This window comes from Oncorhynchus kisutch, linkage group LG3 (genome assembly GCF_002021735.2).
Source record: "Oncorhynchus kisutch isolate 150728-3 linkage group LG3, Okis_V2, whole genome shotgun sequence".
NCBI lineage: Eukaryota > Metazoa > Chordata > Actinopteri > Salmoniformes > Salmonidae > Oncorhynchus > Oncorhynchus kisutch.
The window spans coordinates 73,627,802-73,651,689 of NC_034176.2; the positions used below are offsets into that span (position 1 = coordinate 73,627,802).

Below are 23,888 nucleotides of genomic sequence, written 5' to 3' on the forward strand. Positions count from 1 at the left end.
CATGGACTACAGCTCATCGTTTATCAACAAGATAGGGACACTGGGATTGAACCCCTCCCTCTACAACTGAATCCTGGACATCCTGACAGGCCAGGTGGTGAGTGTGTGCAACAACTAGGGCTGGCTCAATTTTCAGATAATTGTGTAACTGACAATTATGGACAATATAACTTTATATTCAAGCAGATAAAGTTTAGTCAACAGCAGTTGAAGTGGGTAAAATTTGTATTTTACGAGTATTTTACGAGCAAAACGGCACAGTCGGAAGGAGAAGCTTAAATTTCCAAAAGTCCCGAGCGGTCAAAACCATTTGTTTTTTAAATCTGGTGTCACCAAAGCTGTGTTTTATTCATTGCGTATGTCGTAGATAATTTTTAAAGCGGCATTATAAGCTCAAAACATTTAAAATGACAATTATGATAATGACAGTGTCTATTTGCATAACAATTACCCAAAATTCCATAATCATCACAGCAACAACACCTCAGAAGCGCTGACCCTCAACACAGGGGCCCCTCGGGGGGGTTTGTGCTTACTGCCCTCCCTGTTTACCCAAAACTGCGTGGCCACGCACAACTCCAACACCATCATCAAGTTTGCTGACAACACGTGGAAGGTCTGATCACCGGCGGAGATTAGTCAGCCTATAAGAAGGAGATCAGAGACTTAGCAGTGTGGTGTAGAGGTCGACCGATTATGATTTTTCAACAACGATTATTGGATGACCAAAAAAGCCGATTCCGATCAATCAGACTATTTTTTTATTTTTTTATTTGTAATCATGACAATTACAACAATACTGAATGAACACTTATTTTAACTTAATATAATACATCAATAAAATCAATTTAGCCTCAAGTAAATAATGAAACATGTTCAATTTGGTTTAAATAATGCAAAAACAAAGTGTTGGAGAAGTAAAAGTGCAATATGTGCTTTGTAAGAAAGCTAACGTTTCAGTTCCTTACTCAGAACATGAGAACATATGAAAGCTGGTGGTTCCTTTGAACATTAGCCTTCAATATTCCCAGGTAAGAAGTTTTAGGTTGTAGTTATTATAGGAATTATAGGACTATTTCCCTCTATACCATTTGTATTTCATTGACCTTTGACTATTGGATGTTCTTATAGGCACTTTAGTATTGCCAGTGTAAGAGTATAGCTTCCGTCCCTCTCCTCGCTCCTCCCTGGGCTCGAACCAGCAACACAACAACAGCCACCATCGAAGCAGCGTTACCCATGCAGAGCAAGGGGAACAGAGCAAGGGGAACAACTACTAGAAGGCTCAGAGCGAGTGACATTTGAAATGCTATTAGCGCACGCTAACTTGCTAGCCATTTCACTTCGGTTACACCAGCCTCATCTCGGGAGTTGATAGGCTTGAAGTCATAAACAGCGCAATGCTTGATGCACAACGAAGAGCTGCTGGCAAAACGCACGAAAGTGCTGTTTGAATGAATGTTTACGCGCCTGCTTCTGCCTACCACCGCTCAGTCAGATACTTAGATACTTGCCTGCTTGTATGCTCAGTCAGATTATATGCAACGCAGGACACGCTAGATAATATCAACCATGTGTAGTTAACTAGTGATTATGATTGTTTTTTGTAAGATAAGTTTAATGCTAGCTAGCAACTTACCTTGGCTTACTGCAAATCGGCGCCCAAAAATATCGATTTCCGATTGTTATGAAAACTTGAAATCGGCCCGAATTAATCGGCCATTCCGATTAATCGGCCGACCTCTAGTGTGGTGCAAAGACAACAATCTCAATAAGACCAAGGCGATGATCGTGCACTATAGGAGAAAGATAAATCCACGATAATCGAGAATTTCAATAAGCATCTCTACGGCTGGCCATGCTTTTCACCTGGCTACCCCTACCCCAGCCAACAGCTCTGCAACCCTGCAGCAACTGGCCCAAGACCCCCCCGCTTCTCTTTCACCCAAATCCAGACAGCAGATGTTCTGAAAGAGCTGCAAATTCTGGACCCCAACAAATCAGCTGGGCTAGACAATCTGGATCCTCTCTTCCTAAAGTGAGCCGCCGCCATTGTTGCAACACCTATTACTAGTCTGTTCAACCTTCCTAATGATTGGAAAGAAGTCGAGGTCATCCCCCTCTTCAAAGGGGAGACACTCTAGACCCAAACTGCTACAGACCTATATCCATCCTGCCCTGCATTTATAAAGTCTTCGAAAGCCAAGTGAACAAACAGATCATTGACCATTTCGAATCCCACCGTACCTTCTCGGCTATGCAATCTGGTTTCCGAGCTGGTCATGGGTGCACCTCAGCCACACTCGGTCCTAAACGATATCATAACCGCCATCGATAAAAGACAGTACTGTGAAGCCGTCATCATCGACCTGGCTTAGGCTTTCGACTGTCAATCACTGCATTCTTATCGGCAGACTCAACAGCCTTGGTTTCTCGAATGGCTGCCTCGCCTGGTTCACCAACTACTTCTCAGAGTTCAGTTTGTCAAATCGGAGGGCCTGTTGTCCGGACCTCTGGCAGTCTCTATGGGGGACCCAACAGGGTTAAATTCTCGGGCCGACTCTTTACTCTGTAAATATCAAAGATGTTTCTCTTGCTGCTGGTGATTCTCTGATCCACCTCTATGCAGATAACACCATTCTGTATACTTCTGGCCCTTCTTTGGACACTTAACTAACCTCCAAACGAGCTTCAATGCCATACAACTTTCCTTCCGTGGCCTCCAACTGCTCTTAAATTCCAGTAAAACTAAATGCATACTCTTTAACCGATCGTTGCCCGCACGACTAGCATCTCTGCTCTGGACGTTCTGACATAGAATATGTGGACAACTATAAATACCTAGGTGTCTGGTTAGACTGTAAACTCTCCTTCCAGACTCACATTAAGCATCTCCAATCCAAAATTAAATCTAGAATTGGCTTCCTATTTCACAACTAAGCCTCCTTCACTCATGCTGCCAAACATACCCTCGTAAAACTGACTATCCTACAGATCCTTGACTTCGGCGATGTCATTTACAAAATAGCCTCCAACACTCTACTCAGCAAATTGGATGCAGTCTATCACAGTGCCATCCATTGTCACCATAGCCCCATTTACTACCCACACCTGCGACCTGTATGCTCTTGTTGGCTGGTCCCCGCAACATATTCGTCGCCAAACCCCCTGGCTGCAGGTCATCTATAAGTCTTCGCTAGGTAAAGCTTTGCCTTATCTCAGCTCACTGGTCACCATAGCAACACCCACCCATAGCACGCCCTCCAGCAGGTATATTTCACTGGTCATCCCCAAAGCCAACACCTCATTTGGCCGCATTTCCTTCCAGTTCTCTGCTGCCTATGACTGGAATGAATTGCAATTTTAAAATAAATATAAACACACACACACATTTAATCACTCAAGTTGGACATATATCTCCCTCACTAACTAAGCATCAGCCATCAGAGCAGCTTACCGATCGCTGCAGCTGTACACAGCCCCTCTGTAAATATCCCATCCAACCACTTTTTCTGCTCGTTTGCACACCGTTATTTTTCTACTTGCACATTCCATCTGCACATATCACTCCAGTGTAAAGTGCTAAATTTTAAATACTTTGCCACTATTGGCCTATTTATTGCCTTACCTCCTTACTTCATTTGCACACACTGTACACAGGTTTTTCTATTGTGTTATTGACTGTACGTTTGTTACACATGGGATAAACTCTTGTTTATGTCGCACTGCTTTGCTCCATCTTGGCCAGGTCGCAGTTGTAAATAAGAACTTGTTCTCAACTGGCCTACCTGGTTAAATAAAGGTGAAATAAATACATAAAAGAGGGGAGAGCATGCCCCCATGAACATCGACGGGGCTGTTGTGGAGCGGGTTGAGAGCTTCAAGTTCCTTGGCGTCCACATCACTAAGGATGGCCCACACACCCCCACACAGTCATGAAGAGGGCAAGGCTGCGCCCCTTCCCCCTCAGGTTGAAAGGTTTTGGCATGGGCCCTCGGGTCCTTCGACAACGGAACCAACGAGAGCATCTTGACTGGCTGCATCACCACTCTGTATGGCAAATGCACCACCCTTGACCTCAAAGCGCTACAGAGGGTGGTGCGGACAGTCTAGTACATCACTGGAGCCGAGCTTCCTGCCATCCAGGGCCACTATATCAGGAATGCAAAATTGGCAAAGACTCCAGGCAGCCAAGCCAGACTGTTCACTCTGCTAGTTGGGCAAATGGTACCGGAGCATCGGTTCAGGCTCCGAGACAGCTCCCCCACACACACTTAAACACTCATAATTTGCTGCTGCTCTGTTCTTTACTCTTATTATTATCCATCCTGATGCCTAGTCACTTTACCTTGCCTTCATGTACATATCTACCAAAAATACCTCGTACCTCTGCACATTGATCTGGTACTCCCTGTATATACTGTATCGCCATTCGTGTGTATTTTATTCCTATTTATCATTTTATTATTAAACGGCATCGTTGGGAAGGACTCCTAAGCAAGCAAGTATTTCACCGTAAAGTCGTATTTGGCACGTGACAAATACGATTTGATTCCAGTTGTTCGATACTGTACTACTGGCCTATATCTTAACAAAATTAGCAAAATTCTCAATCCAACATTACCACCCAAGCAAAAAACTGTAACATTAAACAAATCATGCAATACCCAGATCAATGTAGAATATCGAAAACAACGGTGCAGCATTATTGATGTCATCTATCAGGCAAGCTACCAAATGCAAAGGATAGTAAGGGCTACTCCCGTTCTGAGGATGCAGCAAGCTTGCTCCGGCTGTCCCTCACTGGTTAGCTTGCTATAACACACAAGCAAATGTTGATGAAAGCTAAACATAATGCAACCTAGATATACTAGCACGGCTAAATACCGATAGATCACGAGCGTAAAGTCAGCAGATAACTAACTACAGTAAGCAGATATGAGCTCGGAAGACCAGTTGTGGGGAGGTAGATTTGTTTTTTTCAAGTAAAGATGTCGCAAAATTGCCCACCCGGCTCGCTAGTTACACTAGATTTTACCTACTATAAATCGGTGATCCTCTTTCAAATCCGACCAGCTTGGTACTAGTCGTTGTGTGGTCAGTTCAAGTGAGCCGAGTTATCCACCTTTGAAGCATAGAAAAATGCATAGACGTAGCTCGTAGGCTAGTATTTATGAATCTGATCACTATTTAGCAGGAAGGTGCAACATAATCTCCGCAAGCGCAGTACGCCGGTTTCATCGAAACTCATGCAGACAACACCGGGCACTATGTTGCAAGCTATTAATACGGCCCTTTAACGCCCTAAACGACAACGAAATCGCCTGTCAGGCTCGAGTGGAGAAAAAGTTCGGCAACATAGTTACACAAAATACATGAGAATATCACTGTAACAAACGCTATTCGGTTTGGAAAAGCATGCTTTATTTTACCTTTATTTAACTTGGCAAGTCAGTTAAGAACAAATTCTTATTTACAATGACCGCCTACCCGGGTCTGCCCCTTGTTCAGGGGCAGAACGGCGGATTTTTACCCTGTCAGCTCAGGGATTCGATCCAGCAACCTTTCGGTTACTGGCCCAACGCTCTAACCACTAGCCCCCATAAGCCACACCCAAATATCTAACGTTAGCAGCCAAGTAACTAGTAGGCTGTACATTGTCAGAGTACCATAGACTATTAGAAGGGTTCCATACCTATTGTAAACATGTTTGCATTGTAAACATGTAGCCCCCTCCTTAGACAAGTTTACCTATCTAGGTTACCTAGCGTTAGTTAGCTGCCTAGCTAGCTAGCTACCTTCCCTGACCCTCGAAAGACACTAATTGAAATTGCCTCGCTGGAAAGGCAAACACAACATATTTGCAAAAATAATGTCCCAAAACCAATCAATCAAATCACACTAGTTAACGTTAGATAGTCCACATTTACATTATTTCAGGGATATCTTAAAATAAATACTAAAAGCCAGTTCACTACCAAGCATTCATAGTTTGAATGTCTTAGAACTTCTTGCAACTGATGCTAAATTGTAGGTTTCTGGTTAGTAGCTACTGAACAGCCACATAACTCCCAAAGATCACAGCTAACTAGCTAGTTATCGACAACCAATGTAAGCGTTAGCTATCTAGGTACTGTAGCTAGCGCTCTGCGACACGATTTTTTAAAAGCTAGAACACAAAAAACAAACCTAATACAACTGGGACACTAGGGTACTATTCCTTGTTACAACAACTGTTGTTTGTGAAGGGAGTAAATTTATTAAGAGCTTTCAGATAAAAACGTGTTTAATCAAAGTACAGTTGATAAGCGCATCACTTACCAGCTAGCTCTGCATCCACCCTCTTGACAGCGAATGAAGTCTGTATACAACGGATGTGACGTTTCTCTATAAAAACCAGAGCGCGTGAGCTAAACTACAAACATCGCTTGATCACACGGATCAGACACACTCAAAAGCTCGAATTCGATCTGAAGTGAATGCTAAGATGATGAAAACGTCAGATATAAACATCTTTTTATAACATCATTACTTCATCACAAAGATGATGTTTTATGTAGTCAGTTACAAATTCAAGTGTGGAAGAACAATACATTACGCTTTTCATAATTAATTTGATCATTATTTTAATCGATTAGGTGTATTTATAAACAATCCCACTGAAACAGTAAAACATGTTTTTGTTACAAGAATCGAATTGTCGCACAATGGTATTTATGTATATTCCGTGGAGTTATCCGCCCTCTAGTGGTCTTTTTAAACTGAATAGGTGAAGTATCACTTATCAAACACTAGCGTGCGACAAAGATTCGACACTGACATGTCTCCCACTGGACGAGACGCACTTAGGTGGTCCACACATTGATGCTGTTCTAATAATATAAATATCACCCGGAGCTAAAATATTCAGCATGAATTGAGATTTCCCTTGGTCCTATGTTTAAAAACATAATTTAAAAAAATTGTATCACATCTGGAGGCAATTAGAGTTTATTAATTAGATTTTAATGGTGTGCACTGACGTTTATGTAACTTTAGAAGTTGTATTCAATTATTCAATGATACTGTTGTCACTCCATTTTATAAATGACAGTGTGACGTTTTTTTGTCATGGAATTTGGTAAAACTACTCTATGTCATGAATTGTACTTTCAGTCGGTTGGTAATGTTATGGACTTAGCTACACAACATAGTCTTGATCGCTGCATTATTGATACAGTATGTGTGGCTGTGCTGCACGATCCGAGGTATCGTGTTATTATAGGAGGGGCAAGTGTAGCGGGTTGGTTGCCCTTCAAAAGCCTCTCCTCCTCCTCCTTACGGTCTCACTCAGCCAGGGTAGTTGAGCTGAAAGGACCGCGCCCAACACGCCCAACACTCGACACCATGGGACTCACACACGACCCAACCTTCCAGAAACTGGAGAAATGGTACCATGAACATGCTCTGCACCTCAACATGAGGAAGATGTTTGAGGAAGACAAGGAGAGATTCCACAAATTCAGGTATCTTTATGGTTGGCTTTTATTTTGAAATTGTCAGTGTTAATTTGTTGAAGATACACACAGTATCCTTATTCTCAAAAACATTATTACATCACCAGTATAAAATGTGATTTAAATTAAAATGCTGTCCATCAGAAAACGTTGTCTTCACTTCAGGCTATTACCTTTTAGACATAAGCTAAAAGCACATAATGTGTCATCATAAACAGATGCCACTGCCAATAAAAAACTACAATACAATTTGAGATCTTTGCAATTCATTCAGGTGCAACTGTCTCCTTCCCCAAAATATGAAGTAGTGCCTTTTATCAGAGTAGCTTATGGGCTTCCACACCATAAAAAATGCACAGCACTGTCACTGTATGTAGACTTGTGAACTCTGAACTCTCTTCATGTACTGCTAGTGATGTGCGGGTTTGTTGTCTGATGTCTGTCTGTATTGCTGTCTGTATTGTAATAACCCTAACCTTAAGTGCATTACAAGCACTTCCACATACACAAGCAAACAGTAGAATTGGGTTACCCTGCTTGCCTTGGAATTAGAAATAAGTGGCTTCAGGTTTCGATTGGGCTACCCCTCAAATTCACTACAAAATGCTTGTGGTGAAACAAAACAGATTTATATTTTGTTTCATAGTAAAGGGCTGTTTGATTTTGTAACTTGTGGGCAAAAGGTTATTGAGCTAATTGCCTAAATCCAGAAACAGACAGAATTACATATAGAATCCCTCATTTAATAAGATCTCTGTGGAAACAGATCACTCACTCTGTCAAATGTTCTGTCTGAATAGCACAACGCTGAAGACAGATCATGGAGACATTCTGATTGATTACTCTAAGAATCTCATCACTGAGGATGTCATGAAGATGTTGGTCGAACTGGTAAATCGCTGCTTCTCTATCATTATGATTCAAATAACACAACAATTACACATAGCCATACTGTATTTGGCATTTACCTACAGTCATTATATAAACAGTCTTCTTCTGCTGTGCGTCCAGTACCCTATCAACCTTTCTGACAATGAAGGCCCATTTGCCCACCAATAGATGTATATATGTTTTCTCTAGGGCAAGTCGAGGGGGATTGAGGCCGCCAGGGACAAGATGTTCCATGGAGACAAGATCAACTTCACTGAGGTGCGTATCTGAGCTTTAGCCTGAGCGTGGTTTATTATCAATGTTATTATCATTGTGATAATGAATGGCCAAATGTAACACACTGACACCTCAGAAATAGGCTTGAAACAAATCAATGACACTACATACATTTGCTGTAATTCTTATATCAGTGTGTGTGTCCTTACTGTATCTTCTCCTCCTGTTTGGTTAGGGTCGTGCTGTGCTCCACGTGGCTCTGAGGAACCGCTCCAACCATCCCATCATGGTTGACGGACATGATGTGATGCCTGAGGTCAACAAAGTCCTGGAGAAGATGAAGGGCTTCTGCCACGTGAGTGGGAGCTGACCCAAGGGTCTCAATTTTGTAGCAATCCCCCAAATTGCTTAGTGAGACCGTTTGTATTTCCATGTTACAGTACCATTTATACATAGAATTGCTAGCTATCTCCCTGTGGCATTCAAGGCATAACAAATTAAATTTGACTGAAATGTGTAGGGACTTTATTCAATGGTCTACTCGTTTGTGTCTGGTGTAGAAAGTTCGCAGTGGCGAGTGGAAGGGCTGGACTGGAAAGTCCATCACAGACGTTGTCAACGTCGGCATCGGTGGATCGGACCTGGTAAGTAACATTTTCAACGTATCATTTGTTAAAGTGTCAATATTTTATTTATATTTTTTGTTTACCCTTTATTTAACCTTTATTTAACCTTTATTTACCCTTTATTTAACCTTTATTTAACCTTTATTTAACTAGGCAATATGATGTTTCACTATTAGGTGTGAAAGCTACCTCTGCCATCACTGTGTATTTGTTGTGTCTTCTTTGCCAGGGTCCTCTAATGGTGACTGAGGCTCTGAAGAACTACTCCAAGGGAGGTCCCCGTGTGCATTTTGTCTCCAACATTGACGGCACACACATCGCCAAAACCCTTGCTGAGCTCAATGCTGAGACCACCCTGTTCATCGTGGCCTCCAAGGTGCCTGCTTTTAATTGTCTTCACCATAACAGTGCATTCAATGGTTTTATTGTTTTGTCTGAACACTTGAGAGAGAGATATTCTTCTTCAATATTGTTCTAAAAAAATGACAAGAAAGACATACAAAAAGACATTTACAAAGAGAAAAAAAACTGCATCTGATAATATGGAAACTCGTAAAATTCCACTCAGCTTTAGGAGCAACAGTTGTTTGATACAATGGACGTTTCCATTGAAACAAAGGGATCAGTTGGTGCTGCATGCCATGTTGTACATTCTCTCCTATGCCTCTGTAGAGTGGTAGCCAAAATTATGTCTGAATGGCTTTCCTATTGTCACCCAGCCCTGAGAATTGATGAAGAGATTAGCATGAACTGTTAGTGGTTTAGTACTGTACACAGTAGCCTAAACACACATTAGAAATGCAATGTCTTTGGTGTTACTGTAGTGATCTAACTATCTGTCCCTATTCAGACTTTCACCACCCAAGAGACCATCACCAACGCAGAGTCTGCCAAGGAATGGTTCATTGAGCACGCTAAAGATGTGGGTAGCCTTTTTACCTTTATAAAAATACAGGGAAAGGAGTTGAATTCTATTACCGAAGATGAATGCAAAGTATGTTAAATTAAACCTTGTCTTCTTTACAGAAATCTGCTGTTGCCAAGCACTTTGTGGCGCTCTCCACTGCTGGCGTAAGTTCTTATTTTTGCAACACACCATCGTAAATGCAGTGATATGCTCTGCATGTGTTTCTGTAAAATAAAATACAATTCTAATTATGTTCTTTCTATCTCCTCTCTTCTGCAGCCTTTAGTGAAGGCCTTTGGCATTGATCCTGACAACATGTTTGGCTTCTGGGATGTGAGTGCATGTTATCTGATGATGCAGAATATGTCATGTGTGCAGTGCATTTGGGGTAGTACAGTGCTCTTCCTGCAATCACCGGCTTTTGACGGGGGACTTAGGCAACAACTATAAATAGTATAGACTTCTGACCTGTGAAGTAGGTGCCTGGGCTCACAGGCTGGCAGCTGTGGGGTAATCAGAAGCCGCACTCTCCAGCTCTGCCCTCAAAGAGTATTATATTATTGGTAGCGACCTTCTCCCTTGGAGAGGTTACTGTAAAGGCTGGGTCACATCAAAGGTCAGAAAGCTACATTTAGTTACATTGTTGGTATTTAAAGGGTAACGGCTCTAACATGCCGTGCCCTTTCACGTCTGAGTAAAGATAGCTGCTTGCTCTCAGAAGTAATATGTATAAAAGACAACAGTGTGTATTCATGCAAAAATGGACCAAGAAAAAATATTTACTCTACTCTGTGTTTCATAAATTTCCTTCAATTTGCAAGAGGCTGAGAAAGCATCCGAGTGAACAAAACAGCGCCCCCTCTGTCTCAGCATGTGTAGCATATATAGTTTCTTGTATCTTTTAGTTGTCAATGTATTATACTAAGAATAGGTGATTCGATGATGTTGAAGTTGAAATGGTGCTGGAATAGTGGAGGCAGCTCCTGTTTTCTTTACGACTTGCAGTAACTCTGTGTTCTAAATCAATAGTTGTCTAGTAGTTCAAAAATGTTTCAAAAATGTTTGAACTACCAGATTATAGAGCAAAAAACGCAATTTTCACAACACATAGATTGTAATATGGCTTTTTTTCTGGATTGTCTTTCCCAGTGATTTTACCCACGCACCATTACTGATTTAAAGGTGGCATTCATATTGAAAATAATTATGAGAATATTTAGAAGTTGGGGTCTGCCTTTTCATATATAGGCCTACCTGGCTATTTGTGACTTATTACACACGGTTTATTATATTATTACCCAAATGAAGTGCTGTAATATGGGTTTCACTTTTGTTATAGCGATGAGACCAAGGTGCCGCGTGATGTGAATACATCTTCTATTTTAATGAAACGAAGAACGCTTCAACAAACTTACAAAACCGCAAAGCTATATAGAATAAGTGCAGACACAGGCAACTAATACATAGACAATCACCCACGAATTACCCAAGGAATATGGCTGCCTAAATATGGTTCCCAATAAGAGACAACGATAAACAGCTGCCTCTAATTGAGAACCAATCTAGGCAACCATAGACATACAAAGCACCTAGACTAGTTAACAACCCCATAAACATACAAAAACCCTAGACAGGACAAAAACACAACAAACCACCCCTTGTCACACCCTGACCTAACCAAAATAATAAAGAAAACAAAGATAACTAAGGTCAGGGCGTGACAATGGGGGATTCATTCTCTGCAGTGGGCTGAAATGTGTCACCACAGATAGATAAGGGTTAATGGTAAGGAATTTCAAGACAATGGTATGGAATTTTTAGAGGCTTGGGGCCTCATTCTGGGGCAAGCTGTAGGGCCAAGTGAGATTGGGCACAATTCCCCGTCTCTGTGTCACATGCAATTACGTAAGCTTCAGAGTGCTCTGAGGTTTCTGAATCTTCTCAGGACACCACCAGACACCAATTAATATAAAATACATAGACCAGAATGCACAGCACTGAAATAGTAAAGTAATTTCAGTAAGAGTCATGTTTCTCAGTTACATAACATTGGTGGTAGGGTCACTACATTTTGTGGGGGGGGGAATACATGTTGCATATTCAAAGTTGTACTGTGAAAATGATTAAGCTCAAGAAATGTTTGTTGATATTGTGCACATTTCTAACCAGATTGTTGCTGTGTTTTAGTGGGTTGGTGGACGTTATTCCCTGTGGTCTTGTATTGGATTGTCCATTGCTCTGCACATCGGTATGTACATTATGTTGTAGGTTTATTCTCCCGGTTTAGATATTCTAATGCTTTGATCAGCTGCCTGTACTCTACCTGAGTAGAATAACCTTTGTAATCAGTTGTTAAAAGGAGATATTTGAAGTATAACTCAACATCTCTGGTCTTTTCTTTCTTCCCAGGCTATGACAACTTTGAGAAGCTTCTAGAAGGGGCTCACTGGATGGTAAGTACAGCCAATTATTCTCACTGTCCAAAGACTTGGAAACTTTTCTATTGGTCAGATGAATACGTGTGAGTTGACCCCCTCTTGTTCCTGTAGGACAACCATTTCAAAACAGCCCCTGTGGAGAAGAACGCTCCCATGCTCCTGGCTCTGCTGGGTGTCTGGTACATCAACTTCTTCCAGGCCGAGACCCACGCCATGCTGCCTTATGACCAGTACATGCACCGATTCGCTGCCTACTTCCAGCAGGTCCGTCACTCACTACCTGGGTTAAGAGCCTTTACCAGGGTTAAGAGTCATTTCCACAGTTAAGACATGACTGAGTGTAACATAAGTAAACTACCAAAGCAAAACACAATGAAGAATGTGTCAGTCTACTTTGGCAATTTACTATAAATACAATAAAAATGTATACACCCACTCCTTGTCCTGAAGGTAGGCTGTGGTCGGATATATTGTCAGATTTGTATTGATCAAATGGAAATGTGTTTTACTGTGCGTACTAAGTCTAGGTTAAATAGCCTGATGATAATGTTTTAGTATTAGTTTAAATTGAACTGAAACGGAACACTGAAGATGTTAAATTCATGTGATGTCTATAGGGTGACATGGAGTCCAATGGAAAGTACATCACTATCCATGGCAAACGTGTCAACTACCATACTGGCCCCATCGTATGGGGAGAGCCTGGCACCAACGGACAGCACGCCTTCTACCAGCTCATTCACCAGGGTACTGCCTCCTTAAAGGAACTGTCCAGTTAAAATCGGACTTTTGAAAGTTCATATTCTCTTAACTCATACCCAAATAATGTTGCTGACTGGTCCATAAGCTCTTCAACATATTGATTAATGGTCAGCTGAAATGGATGAGTATGTATGTTATGGAAGAGTAATATGTTATTAGTCACAGATGCAGTGTGACTGCTGTGTCCTCCACAGGAACTCGCATGGTCCCCGCTGACTTCCTCATCCCTGCCCAGACACAGCACCCCATCAGGGAAAGTAAGCACCATAAGGTAGGCTACCCCTACAGGACACATCTTCCAGCACTACCAACCCACTGGGAACCAACTGGTTAAATCAACATTGTTTCAATGTAATTTGTAAATTTGTCAAGGTATTGTGATGTGTATTCTACGTGTAAAATATATTGGATCTAAAATATGTTGAATTTGTACCTTTTTAAAACAACGTCAGATCTTCTTCAAAACAATAGGCTGGGCAGCCCCTCCTACTGGAGAATGTATCTATCTGCAGCTACCCTTTGACCTCCCATCCAGGGTTTTAACCAAGCCCAGCACAGCTTAGCTATGAGATTTGTTACAGACAATTACCAATATGCTATTGTGAGAATGATTGTTGAGAGATCACCTCTTAAAAACCAATTAGATTTACTGTTGCTGTCAAGTCATTCCAAAGGGAAGGTTTAAGAGAGCAAATAAACAACATCAAAAATTCACCTTTATTTAACCAGGTAGGCTAGTTGAGAACAAGTTCTCATTTACAACTGCGACCTGGCCAAGATAAAGCAAAGCAGTGCGACACAAACAACAACAAGTTACACATGGAATAAACAAGCATACATTCAATAATACAATAGAGAAAGTCTATATACAGTGTGTGCAAATGATGTAGGATAAGAGGGGTGAGGCAATAAATAGGCCATAGTGGTGAAATTATTACAGTATGGCAAATTAAACACTGGGGTGATAGATGAGTGTGCAAGTAGCGGTACTGGGTTGCAAAGGAGCTAAATAAATCCAATAAATAACAATATGGTGATGAGGTAGTTGGATGGGTTATTTACAGATTGGCTATGTACAGGTGCAGTGATCTGTGAGCTGCTCTGACAGCTGGTGCTTAAAGCTAGAGAGGGAGATGTGAGTCTCCAGTGATTTTTGCAGTTTGTTCCAGTCATTGGCAGCAGAGAACTGGAAGGAAAGCTGGCTGAAGGAGGAATTGGCTTTGGGGGTGACCAGTGAAATTTACCTGCTGGAGTGCATGCTGCGGGTGGGTGCTGCTATGGTGACCAGTGAGCTGAGATAAGGCTGGGCTTTACCTAGCAACGACTTATAGATGACCTGGAGCCAGGGGGTTTGGCGATGAGTATGAAGTGAGAGCCAGCCAACGAGAGCATACAGGTCACAGTGGTGGGTAGTATATGGGGCTTTGGTGACAAAACAGATGGCACTGTGATAGACTGCATCCAATTTACTGACTAGAGTGTTGGAGGCTATTTTGTAAATGACATCACCAAAGTCTAGGATCGGTAGCATAGTCAGTTTTACAAGGGTATGTTTGGCAGCATGAGTGAAGGATGCTTTGTTTGCGAAATAGGAAGCCAATTCTAGATTTAATTTTGGATTGGAGATGCTTAGGAAGGAGAGTTTACAGTCTAACCAGACACCTAGGTATTTGTAGTTGTCCACATATTCTAAGTCAGAACCGTCCAGAGTAGTGATGCTGGACGGGTGGGTAGGTGTGGACATCGATCGGTTGAAGAGCATGCATTTAGTTTCGCTTGCATTTAAGAACAGTTTGAGGCCACGGAAGGAGAGTTGTATGTCATTGAAGCTCGTCTGGAGGTTAGTTAACACTGTGTCAAAAGAAGGGCCAGAAGTATACAGAATGGTGTTATCTGCATAGAGGTGGATCAGAGAATCACCAGCAGAAAGAGCGACATCATTGATGTATAAAGAGGAAATAGTCGGCCCGAGGATTGAACCCTGCAGCACCCCCATAGAGACTGCCAGAGGTCCGGACAACAGGCCCTCCGATTTGACACACAACTCTGTCAGAGAAGTAGTTGGTGAGCCAGGCGAGGCAGTCATTTGAGAAACCAAGGCTGTTGAGTCTGCCGATAAGAATGTGGTGATTAACAGAGTCGAAAACCTTGGCCAGGTCGATGAATACAGCTGCACAGTATTGTCTTTTATCGATGGTGGTTATATGATATAATTTAGGACCGTGAGCGTGGCTGAGGTGCACCCATGACCAGCTCGGAAACCAGATTGCATAGCGGAGAAGGTATGGTGGGATTCGAAATGGTTGGTGATCTGTTTGCTAACTTAGCTTTCGAAGACCTCAGAAAGGCAGGGTATGATAGTTAGAGGTCTGTAGCAGTTTGGATCTAGAGTGTCTCACTTTGAAGATGGGGATGACCGCGGCAGCATTCCAATCTTTGGGGATCTCAGACAATACGAAAGAGTTTGAACAAGCTAGTAATAGGGGTTGCAACAATTTCAGCTTTTAATTTTAGGAAGTGAGAGTCCAGATTGTCTAGCCCTGCTGATTTGTAGGGTTCCAGATTTTGCAGCTCTTTCAGAACATCAGCTATCTGGATTTGGGTGAAGGAGAATTGGGGAGGCAAGTTGCAGTGAGTGGTGCAGGGCTATTGACCGGGGTAGGGGTAGCCAGGGGTAGCCTTATTTAAGATGGTGAGGAAAGCACTTTTAAAGAATAACCAGGCATCCTCTACTGATGGAATGAGGTCAATATCCTTCCAGGATACCCGGGCCAGGTCGATTAGAAAGACCTGCTCGCTGAAATGTTTTAGGGAGAGTCTAACAGTGATGAGGGGTGGTCGCTTGACCGCAGAACCATTATGGACGCAGGAAATGAGGCAGTGATCGCTGAGATCCTGGTTGAAGACAGCAGAGGTGTATTTGGAGGGCAGGTTGGTTAGGATGATACCGATGAGGGCACCCGTGTTTACGGATTTGGGGTTGTACCTGGTGGGTTCATTGATAATTTGTGTGAGATTGAGAGAATCAAAATTAGATTGTAGGATGACCGGGGTGTTAAGCATGTCCCAGTTTAGGTCACCTAACAGCACGATCTCTGAAGATAGATGGGGGGCAATCAATTCGCATATGGTGTCCAGGGTACAGCTGGGGGCAGAAGGTGGTCTATAGCAACGGTAAGAGACTTGTAGAGACCTGGATAGTAAGACAGAACTCTGCAGGCTATCCCTGCAGTAACTCCGCCCCCTTTGGCAGTACTATCTTGTCGGAAAATGTTATAGTTAGGGATGGAAATTTCAAGGTTTTTGGTGGTCTTCCTAAGCCAGAATTCAGACACAGCTAGGACATCTGGGTTGGCAGAGTGTGCTAGGACAGTGAATAAAAAAAACTTAGGGAGGAGGCTTCTAATGTTAACATGCATGAAACCAAGACTTTTACGGTTACAGAAGTCAACAAATGAGAGCGCCTGGGGAATGGGAGTGGAGGTAGGCACTGCAGGGCCTGGATTAACCTCCACATCACCAGAGAAATAGAGGAGGAGTAGGATAAGGGTACGGCTAAACGGGTCGTCTAGTACGTTCAGAACAGAGAGTAAAAGGAGCAAATTTCTGGGCACGGTAGAATAGATTCATGGCATAATATACAGACAAAGGTATGATAGGATGTGAAACAGTGGGGGTAAACCTGTACATAGTGATGATGAAAGAGATATTGTCTCTAGACAAGCTAGCGGGCCGGGGCTAGCCAGCTAGCAGAAGGGCCTTTGAGGGACGTCGTGACGGAAGAAAGTCTGTTGTGGCCCCCTCGTGCTGTTACGTCGGCAGACGGATCAGCAGGGCTCCGTGTGGTAAACCAGGCCAATTGGCAAAATAGGTATAGTGGCCAAAGAATTTGTCCAATGGGCCTCTTAAGCTAACAGTCCGATGTGCTCTAGACAGCTAGCAGGCCGCAGATAGCAGATGGGCATTCAGGGGACGTCGCAACGGAGGAGCCAGTTGAGAGACCCCCTCGGGCGAATCACGTCGGTAGTCCAGTAGTGATGGGTCGGTGGGGGTCCATGCCAATCGACAAAATAGGTATAGAAGCCCAAGAAGTGGCTGATGGACTTCTTCGGCTAGCCGGGAATTGGGCCTAGCAAGGCAAGCTCCAGGCTAATTGGTTCTTGCTTCGGGACAGAGGCGTATGAAATGTGACCATACTTTACCACTCATATATCATCAATGATGCTATTTAGCACTATATAGCATTCTCAAAATATTAAACAGCTATTGTTTTAATTCAAATCCAGAATTCAACCAAAAATAGACCATACAATAGGCCTTGGATTTCAAGCAGTGGTTGATTTCAAATGTAATGATATTTAGTGATATTGAATTGTGTTTGGTTGTCAACGCTTCCAACATTTTGAAGGAGATGTACCTTCTGCTTGGATAGTTCCACCTGTGGCATTGACATAGTCTGGCTTGTCTACAAATGAATAATTGATATATTGGATTCACATCTCCATCTCAACCAAAAGTTGAGTTAAAGAATAGGACTAAATCAAATCAAACTTTATTTCAAAGCATTAAAAGTTTGAATTTATTTGATTTAGTCCAATTCATTAATTTAGATTTTTGGTTGAGATGGAGATGTAATCCAGCATATCAATTATTCAATTGTAGACAAACAAAAATTTAAGTCAGACTAAGTAGTGGCACAGATGGAACTATCTGCAATGAAGATAAGTCTCCTTCAAATGTTGATATCAGGCTGCATTGACAACCAAACACAATTCAACATCACTTTTCACATACAATAAATACTGTAGCCTATTATTAGCAAGTTATGTCAACAAATGATATGTTGCATTCACGTCTCCAACTCAGCCAAAAAGTTAAAGAATGGGATTAAGACAGTGGCTCAGATGGAGCTATCCAGGCAGTAGATACATCTCCTTTTAAATATTGATATTTGGTTGCGTTGTCAACCAAACAAAATTCAATACTACTTTTGTAATATAGTAAATAGCTTAAAGTTAAGGCTTTCTTACAAACTAATGTAACATTCAACCTTAAAATGAGTAACACATCCAAGGCCACAATATGAAGTTACTGTCACCATACATTTCTTCTTACTGTATGTAATCATATAAAACATGCATGTTGCTGTAATAATCTATATAGAATCTCAAACTGCATTGATCACTTGCACCATGCACTTTTAAAATAGTCTCAACTTCCATCCAGGCCATTTGGTTCAGCTATTAGATGAAGCACAGTAATAACACATTAATCTGTTGTATAAATAAACAAAATATCTGTCAGTGTATTCCTAATTTGTAATTTCCTGTGCTTTTAAATGGATGTAAGCGCAATGACAGACATTTGGGTGACAACTAAACCAAAAATCTGATTTTGTTTTTCCATTGGATTTGGTTAAGCTTTTATATAGATGGTTGAAAGCAGAGTGATAACACTTTGGAAATTCAACAAACCGCTGGTTGTCTTTTTGAGTGGGTGAATATAGGTTGTAATTTAATTGACTGTAAACTCTCCTTCCAGACTCATATCAAACATCTCCAATCTAAAATCAAATCTAGAGTCGGCTTTCTATTCCGCAACAAAGCCTCCTTCACTCACGCCGCCAAACTTACCCTAGTAAAACTGACTATCCTACCGATCCTCGAATTCGGCGATGTCATCTACAAAATTTTCTAACATTCTTCATTCTTCTAACATTCTACTCCGCAAACTGGATGCAGTTTATCACAGTGCCATCCATTTTGTTACTAAAGCACCTTATATCACCCACCACTGCGACCTGTATGCTCTAGTCGGCTGGCCCTCGCTACATATTCGTCGCCAGACCCTCTGGCTCCAGGTCATCTACAAGTCCATGCTATGTAAAACTCCGCCTTATCACAGTTCACTGGTCACGATGGCAACACCCACCCGTAGCACGCGCTCCAGCAGGTGTATCTCACTGATCATCCCTAAAGCCAACACCTCATTTGGCCGCCTTTCGTTCCAGTTCTCTACTGCCTGTGACTGGAACGAATTGCAAAAATCGCTGAAGTTGGAGACATTTACCTCCCTCACCAACTTCAAACATCTGCTATCTGAGCAGCTAACCGATCGCTGCAGCTGTACATAGTCTATCGGTAAATAGCCCACCCAATTTACCTACCTCATCCCCATACTGTTTATATTTATTTACTTTTCTGCTTTTTTTGCACACCAATATCTCTACCTGTACATGACCATCTGATCAATTATCACTCCAGTGTTAATCTGCAAAATTGTAGTTATTCGCCTACCTCCTCATCCCTTTTGCACACAATGTATATAGACTCTCTTTTTTTTCTTTTTTTTTCTACTGTGTTATTGACTTAATTTAATTAATTGTTTACTCCATGTGTAACTCTGTGTTGTCTGTTCACACTGCTATGCTTTATCTTGGCCAGGTCACAGTTGCAAATGAGAACTTGTTCTCAACTAGCCTACCTGGTTAAATAAAGGTTAAATAAAGGTTAAATAAAATACATTTAAAAAAACATCTCAACCGAATATTACCCAATTATCCACATTGAAATGACGTGGTGTCAGTGGGAATAATCTGGGAGTAAATACCTTCCCATTCAGTGACTGAACTAATCATTCAGTTATTAAAGTGATGCCTACTTTTACTGTTTATCTGACAAAAGAACCTATGCTGTGTGATACTAGGGATAATGCACAGGGATAATGTCATAATGGGATAATGCCTTACTTGTTGTATCCTCTGTGTCTGTAGATCCTGATGGCCAACTTCCTGGCCCAGACTGAGGCTCTGATGAAAGGAAAGACCACAGAGGAGGCTAAGAAGGAACTGGAGGCCGGTGGCCTGACAGGAGAGGCCCTGGAAACCATTCTGCCACACAAAGTTAGTGAGAGCAGATCCCTCATGGCACAAGTCCACTGCAACCCCAGTCCGGCCTAAAACTTTCTATGGGCTTAAACCCTGTTGTTATACTGGGGAGATTGTGTGTCTATTGCTAGTGCAGACACTGTCGCTCTGATAAGGACGTGCGTCCTCCTAGTGGACAAAATAAGTTTTGCATCAGGATGGAAGAAGCTTCAAACAGGGTGCAACATTGTATAATTACAAGTATGCAACAACTGTCTTACAACAGGTTGTGTGATATAAAATGTTTCCTCTTGTTCTGCTGTAAGGTATTCCAAGGAAACAAGCCAACCAACTCTATTGTCTTCAAGAAGCTGAACCCATTCACACTGGGAGCACTTATTGGTAAGAGCTGAATATGGACCTGTGAACCAACAACCAATGATATTTGAAATATTGATCAAAATAATGTATTTACTTGTTATGCTCCCAGTAACAATGTATGGTGTTGTTTGTTTCACAGCCATGTATGAACACAAGATCTTTGTCCAGGGTGTTATGTGGGAGATCAACAGTTTTGACCAGTGGGGGTAAGTGTGACTATTTGAAACCAAGCTCCTCGATAATGTGTAATCTATGACAGATTACACACAGAGCCTTTATCCTATGAAATTGTACAAAAATGTTTCACTGACATTCTATTCTGTCCACTCTGGTGAGTTTTCTGGTGACATTCTATTCCGTCCATTATTATCTCTCCCTCTCTCTATCTCAGAGTTGAGCTGGGTAAGGCTTTGTGTAAGAAGATCGAGCCTGAGCTGCATGGCTCCAACGAGGTCCACTCTCACGACTCCTCCACCAACGGGCTCATTAACTTTATCAAGAAGAACCACGCCTAACCTGCCCACCACCGTCATCCATCCTCCCTGTCCTGCCACTCTGCTGATGGGGGTGCCTGGGCTGTAGTGAATGAGGAGAGGAGTAGAAGCACTTTCTATGTCTGTAATCATCTGTCTGCGTCCTGTCTGTTTGTTGTGACATCGGACTGTATTTTACGTACTGTTGTATGTTTAAGCAATAAGGCCCGAGTTGGTGTGGTATATGGTATATGACCCCAGTATATGGCCAATATACCACGGCTAAGGGCTCTTAGGCGATACGCAACGCGGAGTGCCTGGACACAGCTCTTAGTCGTGGTATATTAGCCATATACCACAAATCCATGAGGTGCCTTATTGATATTATAAACTGGTTACCAACGTAATTAGAAGGGTAAAAATAAATGTTTTGTCATACCCGTGGTATACTGTCTGATGTATCACGGCTGTCAGCCAATCAGCATTCAGGGTTTGAACCACACAGTTTATAGTTATGGGTTTACCACTGTAAAGGGGAACGCTACTGTAGAGTGAGCCTGTGGAGGGGAGTGTAAACTACATCCCAGACTATCCCACTCCACTTATGGGGAGTAAAGCTTTTAATTAACATCTTTACACCAATCTATTGTCTGTGTCCTTAGTTGATTCTAGCCTGCATTCTGTTCAGAAGTTTGCAGTTGCAGACAATCCTAGAGGATAATGATGCATTTATGTATGAATAATGGAAACCACTTTCAAACCACACTCTCAATAAATCCAATGAGTTTTACTCATAGGGGAATGTAAGTGTTCCTTTATGTCCAAACCATCACTAGATGGCATTAGAGGACCCCAGATTTGGCCCAGTATAAACCAAACCAGACTCAGAGCAAATCACTGCTGTGCTTATTCTCTGGAACACAGGGTCAGAGGTCAATCTATCTCCTATATTTTCCATCCCCACAAATCCCCAGACATCACAGACTGTTAAGTAGCATCCATACTCAGAGAAAAACAAACAGCAGGCAGAAATACATCTGGAAAACATCATGTGATATGCAGGCCCCTCAATGTGAGACAGTTTAATCATCATTAAGCTCTATGATATGCGGCTAAAACTCCATTAAACAAAATACTCTGTGAATTTCAACCAAACCATGTCTCATGCTAATTTCTGTTTGTACATTACAGATTACTTTGCTGTGCAATGCACAAATATGTCTCATCATAAATACAGCAAGTACATTACCATGATGTTGTATGCAAGAATACACTGAGTGTACAAACGATTAAGAACACCTTCCTAATATTGAGTTTCACCCCCTTTAGCCCTCAGAACAGCCTCAATTCATCGGACATGGACTCTACAAGGTGTTGAAAGTGTTCCACACGGATGCTGGCCCATGTTGACTCAAATGCTTCCCACAGTTGTGTCAAGTTGGCTGGATGTCCTTTGGGTGGGGGACCATTTTTGATACACACAGGAAACTGTTAAGTGTGAAAAACCCAGCCGTTTTACAGTTCTTGACACACTCAAATCGATGTGCCTGGCACCTACAACCATACCCCGTTCAAAGGCACTTAAATATTTTGTCTTGCCAATTCACCCTCTGAATGGCACAGATATACAATCCATGTCTCAATAGTCTCAAGGCTTAAAAATCCTTCTTTAACCTTTCTCCTCCCCTTCATCTACACACTGATGGAAGGTGTGGAAGGTGACATCAATAAGAGATCATAGCTTTCACCTGGATTCACCTGATCAGTCTTTGTCATGGAAGAGCAGGTGTCCCTAATGTTTTGTAAGCTCAGTGTATGTCTCATCATAAGACCAGCAAGTACATTACAGATGGCTTTGCTCCGCACATGCTTTTTCCATAATACTGTATGCAAGAATATGTGATGTTTGTTTCAACCAACCTAGAAGTACTATTTTTCTCTGTACCAAACTGCTCCTAGTTATAATTTATTGAGTGCCAAAGAGCACAAAGAGAAAAACCAAGGGACCCAAGACACTGTGATGGGCTCAGCAATCCTGTTGCTTGGCAACAACTCTATACTTCAATCATAACTTAGCCTGAGTTATTTCAGGCTCAGTGGCACAGAATATAACAAGCGAGTTTTGATATCATTTTGGAGCTTGAGAGAGAGAAAAAATGTTTCTTGATTTATATTTGCACCTGCTTGGTCAGGGAGAAAAGTATTTGAGTAAGTAGTCTGCCGAATAGCCTACCAACCCATTCTAGGACACATGCACTTTTCAAGTTACATTCAGGAATGCAGCTCAAACTGTTCCATTGAAACCATGAATTTTGAACATGAATACGACTGCCAGTTCAGAGCATGTTCCTGAGATGTTTCAAGAACCATGCCTACTGCATTCCCCCACATTCCCCCTGCATGCTTTATTGGTTGACCTGTCAGTCATTCTCACTGAGGCCTGTTTAAGAGTTGCCCCTCAACCTCCAACACTACGGTCGCCAAGGCAACGTCACCCCTCCAGTCTGTACACACATTCCCAAGTTCACAGAGGTGACAGAAAGTAGGAGCTGTGTTAACTGGCTATTAGCCAGCTGGTTTGTGTTTGTCTATGCCTCATCATCACTTGAGAGATTATTTGAATTCCTGTTGTTAAGCTATGTGCTTAACAATGAGGACCAGCACAAGCCTCCTGGAATATTTTGAAGTCAATACTGTATGTATGACACATTTCTGCATGTGTAACACTTACCATGAAAACTTAATGCTGAGGAGAAGTTCACCCTGCAGTTCGACAGTTATGTTTGCTAGTCACTTGAACTTTGCAGGAATGCCATTTATCAAATATGATCTC

General features: G+C 42.0%; 2 protein-coding genes across 4 annotated transcripts in view; one reads left to right on the forward strand and one right to left on the reverse strand.

The window, feature by feature from the left end:
• LOC109881356 (uncharacterized protein KIAA0355) overlaps positions 1 to 6,362 on the reverse strand; it is a 53,240-nt gene extending 46,878 nt beyond the window's left edge. Inside the window, exon 1 of one of the 3 annotated variants that reach the window (XM_031814371.1) lies at positions 6,322 to 6,362. The gene's annotated coding sequence lies outside the window, so the exon portion shown is untranslated. Of the gene's footprint in view, positions 1 to 5,038; positions 5,177 to 6,321 lie in introns of those variants that run through there. The other 2 variants (XM_031814365.1, XM_031814379.1) reach the window with 2 other exon arrangements.
• Positions 6,363 to 7,317: 955 nt separating this feature from the next.
• On the forward strand, positions 7,318 to 22,210 carry LOC109881357 (glucose-6-phosphate isomerase). The gene is made up of 18 exons (XM_031814401.1): positions 7,318 to 7,505; positions 8,297 to 8,387; positions 8,577 to 8,645; positions 8,839 to 8,958; positions 9,164 to 9,247; positions 9,459 to 9,605; positions 10,080 to 10,151; positions 10,256 to 10,300; positions 10,416 to 10,469; positions 12,324 to 12,384; positions 12,546 to 12,589; positions 12,686 to 12,838; positions 13,192 to 13,321; positions 13,531 to 13,607; positions 20,109 to 20,237; positions 20,528 to 20,603; positions 20,722 to 20,788; positions 20,974 to 22,210. The coding sequence occupies exons 1-18, from the start codon at positions 7,387 to 7,389 to the stop codon at positions 21,095 to 21,097; spliced, it is 1,662 nt and encodes a 553-aa protein (XP_031670261.1). The 5' UTR covers positions 7,318 to 7,386; the 3' UTR covers positions 21,098 to 22,210.
• The last annotated feature ends 1,678 nt before the right edge of the window (positions 22,211 to 23,888 follow it).

Bases quoted from the DNA above. Each gene is read 5' to 3' on its own strand.
- LOC109881357 (XM_031814401.1), top strand. From the start codon at position 7,387: ATGGGACTCACACACGACCCAACCTTCCAGAAACTGGAGAAATGGTAC. The intron at 9,248-9,458 runs GTAAGTAACATT...CTTCTTTGCCAG, and splicing joins GCATCGGTGGATCGGACCTG to GGTCCTCTAATGGTGACTGA. The intron at 10,152-10,255 runs GTGGGTAGCCTT...TCTTCTTTACAG, and splicing joins TCATTGAGCACGCTAAAGAT to AAATCTGCTGTTGCCAAGCA.